This window comes from Hipposideros armiger, unplaced genomic scaffold (genome assembly GCF_001890085.2).
Source record: "Hipposideros armiger isolate ML-2016 unplaced genomic scaffold, ASM189008v1 scaffold_505, whole genome shotgun sequence".
NCBI lineage: Eukaryota > Metazoa > Chordata > Mammalia > Chiroptera > Hipposideridae > Hipposideros > Hipposideros armiger.
The window spans coordinates 472,452-484,449 of NW_017731855.1; the positions used below are offsets into that span (position 1 = coordinate 472,452).

General features: G+C 42.5%; 1 protein-coding gene across 5 annotated transcripts in view; it reads left to right on the plus strand.

The window, feature by feature from the left end:
• Positions 1–4,769, plus strand: part of ARHGEF6 (Rac/Cdc42 guanine nucleotide exchange factor 6) — a 118,515-nt gene extending 113,746 nt beyond the window's left edge. For all 5 annotated transcript variants that reach the window (XM_019667792.1, XM_019667791.1, XM_019667790.1 and 2 more), the window contains 2 exons: positions 1,783–1,837; positions 3,283–4,769. In XM_019667792.1, the coding sequence (XP_019523337.1) occupies positions 1,783–1,837; positions 3,283–3,423 (196 nt within the window). In that variant the 3' untranslated portion in view covers positions 3,424–4,769. The remainder of the gene's footprint in view (positions 1–1,782; positions 1,838–3,282) is intronic.
• Positions 4,770–11,998: the final 7,229 nt, after the last annotated feature.

Sequence of the window (11,998 nt, forward strand, 5' to 3'; positions counted from 1 at the left end):
AGATTGCTTCCATATCTTGGCTATTGTAAATAATGCTGCAATGAGTATAGGCATGCATATATTTTTTGAATTAGTGATTTGGATCTTTTTGGATAAATACCCAGAAGTGGGATTGCTGAGTCTTAAGGTAGTTCTATTTTTAAATTTTGAGGAACCTCCATACTGTTCCAACAGTGGCTGCACCAATTTGCAACCCTACCAACAGTGCATGAGGGTTCCCTTTTCTCCACATCTTGTTGTTTGTTGATTTATTGATGATGGCTATTCTGACAGGTGTGGGTGATACCTCTTTGTGTTTTTTTTTAAAAGATTTTATTGGAGAATGGGGGAAGGGGAACAGTGTTGGGGAATTGGGTAAGGGGAACAGCCAAGTTGTTGTCCTTCAGTCTTAGTTGCGGAGGGTGCAGCTATCTCAGCTCCAAGTCTAGTCACTATCTGGCCACCCATTGGCAGCTTGCACCGCTCAGCTCAAAGTGCCATGTTCAATCTTACTTGCGGTGGGCACAGCCACCATCCCATGTGGGAGTCGAACTGCAAAACTTGTTGCTAATAATGCACGTTCTAACCTCGGAGCCATCTGGCCACCTGTCTGCAGCTCAGGGCAGCTCAGCTCAAGGTGCTGTGTTCAATCTTAGTTGTGGGTGGGCATAGCTCATCATCCCATGTGGGAGTCAAACTGGCAACCTTGTTGTTAGGAACATGTGCTTTCCCCAGCTGAGCCATCCTACCACCTGTTGGCCGTTCAGTGGCAGCTCAGCTCGGGCACAGCTTACTGGCTCATGTGGGAATCGAACCGGCAACCCTGTTGCTAAGAGCTCACGCTCTAACCAACTGAGCCACTCAGCCTGCCCTCTTCGTGTTTTAATTTGCATTTCTCCGATTAGTGATGTTGAGCATCTTTTCATATGGCTATTGGCCATCTGTATGTCCTCTTTGGAAAAATGTCCTCTGCCCATTTTTTAATTGGGTTGTTTGTCTTTTGGTGTTAAGTTGTGTGAGTTCTTTATCTATTGTGGATAGTAACCCCTTATCGGATGTATCATTGGCAAATATCTTTTCCCATTCAGTAGGTTGTCTTTTCATTGTGTTCATGGCTTCCTTTGCTGTATAAACACTTCAGTTTGATGTAGTCCCATTTGTATATTTTTCCTTTTGTCAAGAGAAGATAATAAGGAAACTGGTTACCCAAGGTTAGAGGTCTGGCGAGTGGTAGGCAGACCTGAAACCCAGGTCTCCAAAGCTCTTGTCCAGGGAGAGAGCCTGAGAGGAAGATTGCACCACACCTCAGCCAGGGCGCTTTATACTTTTCTGGAATGTATGGAATCTTCCAGGAATAATGCCCCTAATTTTGTGTCATGTAGGGTCAGATAGGTGAGTAGGGCAATTCCATAGCACAGATATTGTAAGCTAAGCAGGGCCCTGTGACACCTCTCGTTATATGTTAGGTGATGTTCATTCCTGCCCCAAAGAGAGAAATCAACATCTGATGATAAGAGCTAGTCTCTTTTTTTTGTGCTCCCCCAAGCTGAGAAGCAAGTGGCAAAAGAGGAACCAAATATGGAAAAGGTGCCATGACCTGGCCTTTCACAAGCACGTGGAGTGGTGGTGGTTAGCCCATAGCGATGAGGCTACAGAAGGACAATTCATAACAGTATCTCTTCTGATCAGCTAGAAAATCCATTGCTTTTCAGGACCCGTATTTCTATAAAGCTGCTTTTCTCGTTCAGTATTACTCAACAATACTTCAGAGCCAGCTATTAATCTCTGCACTTTATATTCTAGGAGCCTTGTCGACACTGTTTATGCCTTGAAGGATGAGGTCAAAGAACTGAAACAGGTAATGAAATGTAAAAGTCTTTTTTTCACATCATGACAGGACCACTTCCTCTTCCTTGTCGCACGCTGGTAGATGCTTTTAGGAAAGGTCCAGGAACAAGGCATTGAGGTGGGGATTTTTACTTTGTGTCATCGAGGTGGGTTTTGTTGATTTTATCAGGTGGCCTTGCATGAAAACTTCTGAGGCTTGTTTATATACCTATTTAGCGGTTCACAATAGGATCTCAAACTTAGTTATGACTTTCATGTTCCCCGACATTTGTAAACAGGATTTAAGAAAAGATAAGTCATTCGTGAGTATGTCAGTGTAACTAGAATCAGAAATCATGATTTGTGGGCTTCTCTGTAGATGTGGTCCAGTGCTCCATGACACATCCTCTTGCTTGTGTTTGAGGAATGTACCTGGTGACAGGGTAATGGATGGATTGGAGGGGAGAGATACCACAGACTGCAAGGCCACTTAGGAGGTTCTTACAAAGCTCAGGGTAAGACATAATAAAGTCCTGACCTGAGGCAGTGTTACTGAGACTGCAGAGGAGGAATGGAAAGGAAGGCACACCACAGACTCAGAGCCTGTGGAAAATTATGGTGTGATGTTGGGATTAAGAAAGAGCCAGTGGACATAGGCTGCAGCCCCTGTGGCAGTGGGTTGCCATGGGCTACTGTGTGTAGCCAGCAGCCAGCGTGAGCGGCCAGCAGCCGCGGTGAGCAGCCCTCCAGAAGCCGGTGACTGATCTGCTTTGCCCAGGAAGAGCGCAATGATGGTGCCAACTTGGGCCAGTGGGGCGACGTCCTCCACAACTAGGCTGAAGAACAAAACGACAGCAGCTTGTCTGTTCTTCCCCCAATTCCCCAGTGCTGTTCCCATCCCCCCAATTCCCCAATAAAAATCTTTAAAAAAAAAAGAAAGAGCCAGTGGATTGAAGATGAAGCTTCTTACCTGGGTATCTAGTTTGATATGGTTGTGCCCTTCATGGAGATCAAAAACCACAGGAGGAAGAGAAGTTTGGGTGACATAGATACTGAGCTCACCTAATGAGTTTGAGGTGCTTGTAACACATCTAAGTGGAAATACCACGTTGGCATTGAGGACTGGAGACCTAGTCCTCATGAAATAAGATGAGGTCAGTACCAGAGGGAATTGGGAGGCCCCTTAATAGATACTTGAAATGAAAGAGAGCAGACACTAAGTGAAAAGAGTATTGAATTAGCAGAAAGCCAGGGCCAGAGCATTAGAGAATGCTTGTATTTCAAGGAAGAAGAATGCACCAAGTTGGGCAGAGAGAGGTAGGAGAATCAAGAGGCTGCCTTGTCTTAGAAGCTTTGAGAGAGGCATTTGAGGAGGGAAAGTATAGTCAATGGTGAAAGGCACCAAAAGGATAAGCAGCAGGAACCCTGAGAAGTGGTCCCTTTGTTTGCTAATCAACAAGTCTTTTCCTATCATAGGAGAATAAAAGAATGAAGCAATGCCTGGAAGAAGAATTGAAATCAAGAAGGGACCTAGAAAAGCTGGTCCGGAGGCTGTTGAAGCAAACCGATGAATGTATTCGGGCTGAATCCAGTAGCAAGACCTCAATTCTTCCATAACCATCATCGTGCAGCTGGGCAGAGTGTGTCTTCAGCACATCTTGAAATGTCCAGCTGAATGCTTTGGCTCAGTTTGCTCGCTTCTTTGGTTTTCATTTTGTATTTGAGTCAGCCTCCTTCCCCTCTGTTTGCTTGAGTGTTTGTTGTTGTCTGCTTATTGGTTGGCTGGTTATGTTGTTTTTCAACAGGGTAAGAACAAGAGGTGGTGGTAGAAGCCTTCCCAGCGTCTTTCCATTCAATACCAAGAGGAAAGCTAATGTAGGCAAATGACTTAAGTGGCCTTCAGATGGCCTTCCATTCATTGTGCCTGTTTAACAACCATCACCCTTTTAGGCCTGGCTACTATCCCAAAGCAGCTGGCCTTGGCTTATTAAAGGTGAACTTGACTTTTTCCCCAATGCTTTCCTGTACCTGGAAGCCTCTCAGTACCTAATTTACTGAAGGCAAAGCTTTTTGAGCTTTAACTAGAGTATGGTGAAAGATGAAAACATTTGCCCAATGATCCAGCTGCCCGTCCCTGGTCCATTATATGCCACTCCTCAATGCATACTTTATTATTATTATTATTATATTATTATTATTATTGCCCTGTGTTGTCTGTAAGACTAAGAAGACAATAGTGCCCTCATTCCTTTTTTGTTGGTTTACATTTTAACTCTGTGGGTCAGAAGCTCTGATGATCCATGCCAACACCAGATCCATTAGCACGTTGCACTGGACAATCCTCCTTTCAGCAGCAGAGTTGACCTTCTCTTCCCTAGTACGTGATAAGTTTTCCCCCAAGTCTTCTGCCTCGTGTGTAAGTTTTATATTTCCCCAGTGCTTTTAGCCAACCATACCAAGTGGTGTGTAAACTAGTATATGTGTGCTTTGCTTACTTTTAAAAAATATAGACTGTGAGCAATTACTTTATTTACATTGCATATTCAAATGATGACTTCTCATCTTTAAAACAGTCTGCCATTGAGGGGATCTTGTGCCCTAGTAGACAGCTTTAACTTGCTGTATTGCTCTCCCATATATGCTGTGAGAAGCCTGTAATATTCATCAGTCTTTTGGAGTAGGACTGTAATCATTATTTGCAGAAAAGTGCTGTTGGTTCAGTTTGTATATCTGGAAAGAAAGGGCCATTCTAGAAGCTGTGCGCTGATTACTAGTAAAACTGATTATTTGGAACTGGTTTATACAAGTTGCTCATCAAATCAAACTGTTGCATGTATAATAATCTCACAAATTAGAACTGTGATCAACCAGCTTTAGAAGATGGTCACACATCCAAATTCCACACAATCAAAAGTCAGCCCGAGGCTCTCTCTCCCAAAGAGGTGAAATTTGGCTGGGTGGGGAAGATGAACTAAAAGCGAGGCAAAGGGCCAATGGACTGATCAAAGTTGTCTTCCAGATACACTTAATGGGTGCCTATAAATGTGGGTTTTGTAAATGATGTTTAGAAACCAAACTTGAAGCTTGAAACTCTCAGATTACTAAGTCCTTTTTCTTTCTAGTCCTGGGGTCTCAAGTTCCCATAACTACATGGTACAGGGCTGTTGACTGCTTGCTGCACAGCAGAAATTATACCATCCACAGGAAATGGACTATTCCTGCTGTACAACATCAGCCAACCACACATAGCTGTCTTTGGAAGCTGAAGACTGAAGATTTCTAGGAATTGGCTGTTGTTCCATTTTTAAGCACAGCAGTTTAGATATACCATCTTTCACCTAAAAATTAAAACAACGCAGATCTTAGCATCTACTCTCTCTGTGGTTAGTCAATGGCTTGCAATAAATGTGCAAACTATATCCATAAGAAAATGTTTGTGATTACAAAATATTTTAGTTGATAAGGTATAGTTTAAAATATTGAAAGGCCTTTATTTTAAAGTGACATGTACATATGCATGTTTTGGAGACTTAGCTCTTCTGATGAGAGGCCCTCGGTACTCTGGGTAACGAAGCTTGTGCAGAGTGGTGTCCGCACTCACACACTAAACAATAATATAAAGGAAATGAAGCCATGTTAACCTGAAAGCAGTGTCTCCATAGTTGTGTTGTTTACAATACTCTATACATGGGTTCCTGTTACCCTTATAATTAAACTGTTGCCCTTAGAGGCCTTTTAGTTCCTCTTCTGTCATGTCCTTCTTATACAAGCTCAAATTTTCTAACTTGTTTTTATTTTGAAGACTTTTAAAATTGACATTTTCAATAAATAAGAATAACAATGCTTTATAAAATAAGTCCTGTGTTTCTTTTCTTTTCTTTTTTCTTGCTAGCTGCAGAGAGATTTCTCATGCTGTGTCAGTTTCCTTTCCCATTTCCCTCATTACTCTCTACTCTCATCAGGGCCCCTAACCACCTTCGACCTCTTTCACTCAGGGCAGATGATATTTGCTCCCTACTTTACACAAATAATACATATCATGAGACAGAACCTTCCTTAACTGCTCCATCCCTCTCCTTCTAGCCACAACCTATAAACTGTCTGTACTTCTTCTCACCATTTTCCTTCCAATATCAGAGAGAAGGAGATATCCATTTCCTGTTTAAGCTTATCCCTTGATTGTTAGTCTTGTCCCCATCCCTCTTTATAATTTGCAAGATTTTGTCAGTCAGTGATATCCTATATCTGGACCACAATTCTAATATTGGTAATATAATATTAGAGAATATATTTGTTCCTCCTCAAGACAGATGCTCTGGATATTATCTGTTGCTACTCAGCATCCATCTCTACCCTTTTTTATGTTTCCTTCCGGAAGACTAAAAAAATACACATCCCAGACTCCCTTGCAGCTAGGGTTCTGGATACAGTGTGGGTTCTGATACATTTTCAGTTCTGGCAATGAGATGCCTTTGCACAATATTTGGAAGGCTTAAGTTAGGCAGAAGATAACTTCCTGGGGCTTGGTGGGTGGCAGGCAGTTCCAAGGAAATGTTTGTGGCTTTTGTTCTCTACATTCTAGTGTGTGCACTCAAAGCTTTGTAGGTGAGAAACTGTAGTGGTAGCAGTGCTGATGGTAGCAGCAGCTTCCTAAACTAGCTTTGGATCACAGCTGCAGTGATAGGATCTTGAAGTCCAATGGCAGGCCCCTGACCTCCACTTCTGTAGCCAATGATTTTGTAGCACCTCATATTACTTTCCTGCTTGAGATATCTTCAGTGGTTTATGTTTCCTACTTTGAAGCAATAGATATAACTTTGTACCTCCTGTGTATTAAACCCCATACTAAGTGTTTTACAAATAAACACTTGTTTTACACGCTCATGTAATTGTAACAACCCTATGAGGTATTCATTATTGTTATCCCCATCTTATACAGAGGCACAGATGTTGAACAGTGTGAGATTTGAAACCCTCATCTGCCTGGTGCTTGGATCAACGCTCTTTCTACCACATTTCCTCCTCTGCAAATTGACAAATCCAGGGAAAACTTTTCAATACCTATCTTGACTTCTCTTCAGTATTTGACCTTTACGTCCTTGATAAATCTATCTTCCTTGGCTTCCATGATCTTAACTTTCCTGGCATTCATTCAACCTTTCTGATCACCCTCCAATCTCCTTTGCTGGATCTGCCTTCTTTGCCTGTCCCCTGAACATTGCTGATCCTCAACGCTCCTTTCTTCTTCTCTTCCTTTTCAAGCCTCTTCTTGGAAAACACTGTGTACTCCAATAACTTCATTTATCAAAATGCAGATGACTTCCTTGTCTATATATTTTTCCACCCTGAACATTCTCCTGCCCTCCAGGCTATTGTATGTAGCTACCTTCTGGACACCTCAGCGTGGATGTACAACAAACAACACCTCAAACTCAACATGTCTAAAATTGAGCTCCTTGTTCCTCTTCCCGAATCTGCTTCCCCAATGTTTCCCATTCCAGTGAATAACACCCCAGCCACTGAGTTGCCCCAGCCAGCAAAACAGGCATTATTCTCATTCTGTCCCCCTTCTCAACCCTGTATACATTTATACATTAACCCTTTATAAGTCTAGTCATCAAGTCTTACCATATTTAACTCTGTTGTAGCCCTTGAATTCCTCTCCATCCTCATGACCATTGTCTATTTTTAGCACTTGTCTCCTGTCCTTTGGACCAAAGCATCTCCTTGCCTCTTGTATTACCTTCTCTATTCTGGCCTCTTTGGTGCCAGTAGAATGATTACCTAAAAGATCTGATTATATCATTCATAGGTTTAAAAATTTAATCTCTTACTACTACCCTCCATGCTCAATATAATTTCATCTCCTTGAAATTCTCTTAGTACGCTAATACTATAGTACCTTAAAAGGAGGGATTGAGTCCTTTCATCCATGTAGATTCGGTGCCTGATACAGGATTGAGCCCATAGTCCCTTCTCAATAAATATTTATTGAATGAACAGAAGTTCCAAATAATTTCAGGCCTCCATTATTTGTATGGGAAAATTGTGAAAATCTGCCTTGGTGCCAACAGCAGAATTCAACTGGGGTTCTAAGGCTTCTGCAGCCTGAAAGCCTACAGGGTCCAATCTGTGACCCAGCCTCCTTGCCACCTTTCTCAAGACTCGCACTGCAGGCCACCTAAGCCACTCTGTAGCACAGGATGCTGTGGTGCAAGCCCCTCTGGGCAAGCAGGCCAAGGGGCAGCTTATCTCTGCCATACGAACACAAAGCCTCTTCCTAGATTGGGCTTCAGCATGTTTGGCCTATACACCAAGAAGGCCCTCTGTAAGCTGGCTCCTCCTGCCTACTTCCTTATGCTCTTTTTTTCCCCTCCTCTTCGCACCTATCCCCATCCCACCCCCCACCTCCGAGCCGTTCCTTGTTCTCAGTGTAGTTGTGGAGGCCGCCACTTCACTGGCCCATGTTGGTATTGTGATCATTGCGCTCTTCCTAGGTGAGGCAGTCGGTCGCTGGCCATGGGATAGCTGCTCACGGCAGCTCACTTGTCCACCGGCCACTCACAGCAGTCTAGCTCCAGGTTGAGCTGTTGTTCACCATCTTAGCTGTAGAGGGCGCAGCTCACTGGCCCATGTGGGATCCGAACCGGCGGCCTTGCTGCTCAGAGCTCGCGCTCTTCCCAACTGAGCTAACTGGCCGCCCTCCCCTACACTCTGTATCCATTTTCACACCTCTATGCTTTCACATGTTCTGCGCTCTCCCTCTGGGACTCCTTTCATCCCTATGGCCCTTCCTTCCTCAGCATCCTTCAAGACTCAGGCTGTGTCACCTCTCCTGGAAAGCCTTTCCTAAAACCTACCTTTCCTTGCTTGTCCTAGTTACTTGGCCTTCCTGTGTGTTCTCTGTAACAGCGGTGCTTACTCCTGCTGCAGCATTGACATTTGAGCTTTAAACGTTTGCACACCTGTTACATAAAAGACTGTAAGCTACTTGAGGGCAGGGAATGGATCATATTCATTTCATGCCTAGCACTGAGCCTATAACTGCAGTGTTGGATGGATGGGTGGATAAATTTTTAAACATCTTTTAAATCCTAGTAACAGGAAATTTGAATGAAATCTAAGATGTGTTAAAGGTTGCCTTTGGACTCCAAAGAGGTTTATAGTCAGTGAGGTACCCAAGATAGGAGTAGAGTTTAGGACCAGACATCATTGGACTTTAAGTAGGGTTACATTAGCAGGGAAAATGTGAACTATAACTCAGTGGAACTCCAGGAATGCAGAATGAAAAACAACTATATATTTAGTTTTCTTGAGAGTTGCTGAATTGCCTATTTGCATTGCTAAGAGGGGTATGGTATGGAAAGGATAGCTTTGTGTGCTCATGTCCTTCAGATTGGGAATCAATGAGAATAGATTTTTAAAAAGAAACCTTTCCTAAATATCTTAACTATAGAACTGCTCAAACCTATTGTAAAATTTGGCAACCCCAAGCCTCCAATGGTTAATTGTTTTTGACAATGAAACTAAAGAAAGAATTTTTGTTACCCACAGATCCTCTCTTATGTTAGGTAAGGTATGTGTTTTAACTTTGCCTTCTTTTTTTTTTTTTTGCTTTCACTTTGCTTCACATTGGGTGTGGCCTTTAGTCTACTACATAGGCAAGACTTTTATCTGTACCTGGGCTGCCAGGCACTCTCCTTGGTTGTAGTGGTTTCAACCATTTAAGATGCCATCCTGTCTATTTGCACCACTGAGTGCAGACTGGTGTGCTGGGGCCACACGGAGACCCACCTTTGTGCTCTTTATATTGAGATCTGCTCCAGAGAGCAAACTGTGCTGGGGACTTTCTGTGAATGATCTCATCAAGTCCTCAGAAACCTTGCAAAGCAGATATTCTTATCATCCCCACTTTACAGATGAGGACACTGAGGCTCAGAGGGGGTGAAAAGACTTGCCTATGGTTATAAAGTTGGTAAATAGTGGAGCCTAGATTAAGACCGTATCCATATGACTCCAGACTTAACTAGTACAGTACAATTAGTATTTCTGATTTTGTTTTCTAAAATGGAGATGTAGTTCACAGAAAAAAAGAACATAGTAAAAATCATTCTGAGTTCCATGTTTCTGTGTCTCCAAGCACTTTAGGCTGCTCTAAAGGCCTAAGGCAGTGCAGTTTTTTACACAGGGGTATTAGGCCCTACGGAAATAGTCAAATTCAAACCAAAATGTGTTTCCTTCTGGAGCCCAGGAGTTTATATGTTGTTTCTCTTTAACTTGGGTCCCCTGTTCGGGCAGCTTTTCAGGGCACAGTTTTTTAGATATTTGATTCCTGTCAAGTAGCAGAGATAGTAATGCTTTATACTTTGTTCATTTTCTCTTTATTTGGAAATAAAAATTATTGGTCATTTTAAGCATTCCTCCACCCCTTTGATGAAATGCAGAAGGGACATGTTTATAAAAATGGAATTAAATTAGATAATTTATTATCAGAATATTAAAGGTAGATCAGAATCTACTCAAGTCCTCATCATTTATTGGAACAACTTTGAAAATGTTCAAGTGAAGTTTGGAGCAAACATTATACACTATTTTGCAAATTACCATGAAATATGAAAATATATATCTATTTTTATCTACAATATAATTCTCAGTCATTATCTACCCTGAATACATTTTTATCATATAGATGTTTTTGACAAAATAAAGGTTTATACAGTATTGCAAATTTTTGTTTTAACTAACACACAGAATTATTTTATGGACTACTGAGTTATAAGCAGCTGCTTTCATTCATTCATTCATTCATTCCTTTATGCAATGAAAAAAGGGCCAACTCCATGCCAGGCCCTGTAATAGACACTGAAGTTGCCATGGTGAACAGGACAAAGTCTTGGTCCTCAAGAAGCTCCCAGCATAGTAGGTAAAACTTCAACCATTCTTTTGAAAATGGAGATGTGGTTCACAGAGAAAAAGTGCTGTGATAAGAGCTGTGAAGCTAAAGTGCAGGGTGCGGTGGAGGAAGGAATGGGTGTTACAAGAAAACAGCATGCCAGGGTCCTAAGGCAGGAAAGCATTTGTAGCCTTACTTAGAGGAACTGAGGGTTTGAACTTAAGGCACTGAGAGAGGTATTGGCAGGAGATGAAATAAGTTAATTATTTTGGTCTTTATTCAAGGTCAATAAGAAGCAGGGGAATGGTGAAATCAGAACTGTATTTAAGAATTCACTCTATTGTAATAGATATGTATGATATTGGGGGAAATGGGGCGGCAGATTGGGGAAGGGAGGTTGTCACTTCGAGGGGTAAAAAGTATAACTATTGCACTGTGTTGTACAGCTGAAACTAATTCTAAAAAATGTGTATTTCATAATAAAAAATAATTTAATAAAAAAAGAATTCACTCTAGCTGTGAGTGGAAAATGGATGAGAGGGAGCAAGAGTGGAAGCAGAGAGTCTAGGAGGGTGTTGTAGTATTCCAGAAGAGAGGTGACAGTAGTTTGGACTAAGATACTGGCAGTAGAGATAGAAAGAAGTAGATTAATTTAAGAACAATTTAAGAAATAAGGTTGATGTGTATAGTCTGGTGAGATTGGATGCGGGAGTGAGGACAGAGATAAGTCAAGCCAGGCTTCGGGCTTGGGAAGCAGGGTAGATGAGGCTGCCATTCACCGGAATAAGAAACACTGAAAGTGGATCCAATTGTGTAGGGGGAAAGATCAAGAATTCTATTTGGGGGCTGGCCGAGTGGTGCGTTGGTTAGGAGTTGGCTTGGGACGTCAGCTCTGAGCAGCAGGGCCCTGGTTCAGATCCCACATGAGGGCCAGTGATGCAGCACCCTCTACAGCTAAGATGGTGAACAACAGCTCGACCTGGAGCTGGGCTGCCTGAGTCACCTATGATGGCGTAGGCTGCAGTGGGGCTGGCTGGCAGTGGGCGTGAGCTTTCATGAGCTTTCATGAGCTGCCATGAGCCACTGTGAGTGGCCTTCCAATGGCTAGCAAGCAACTGCCTCACCCGGGAAGAGTGCAATGATAATACCAACATGGGGCAGTGAAGCGATGTCCTCCACAACTAGACTGAAGAAAAAGAGGACAGCAACTTGTCTGTTCCCCTCCCCCAATTCCCCAATAAAATATTTAAAAAAAAAAGAATTCCATTTGGATGCATTGGCTTTGAGGGTTTGGGCCCA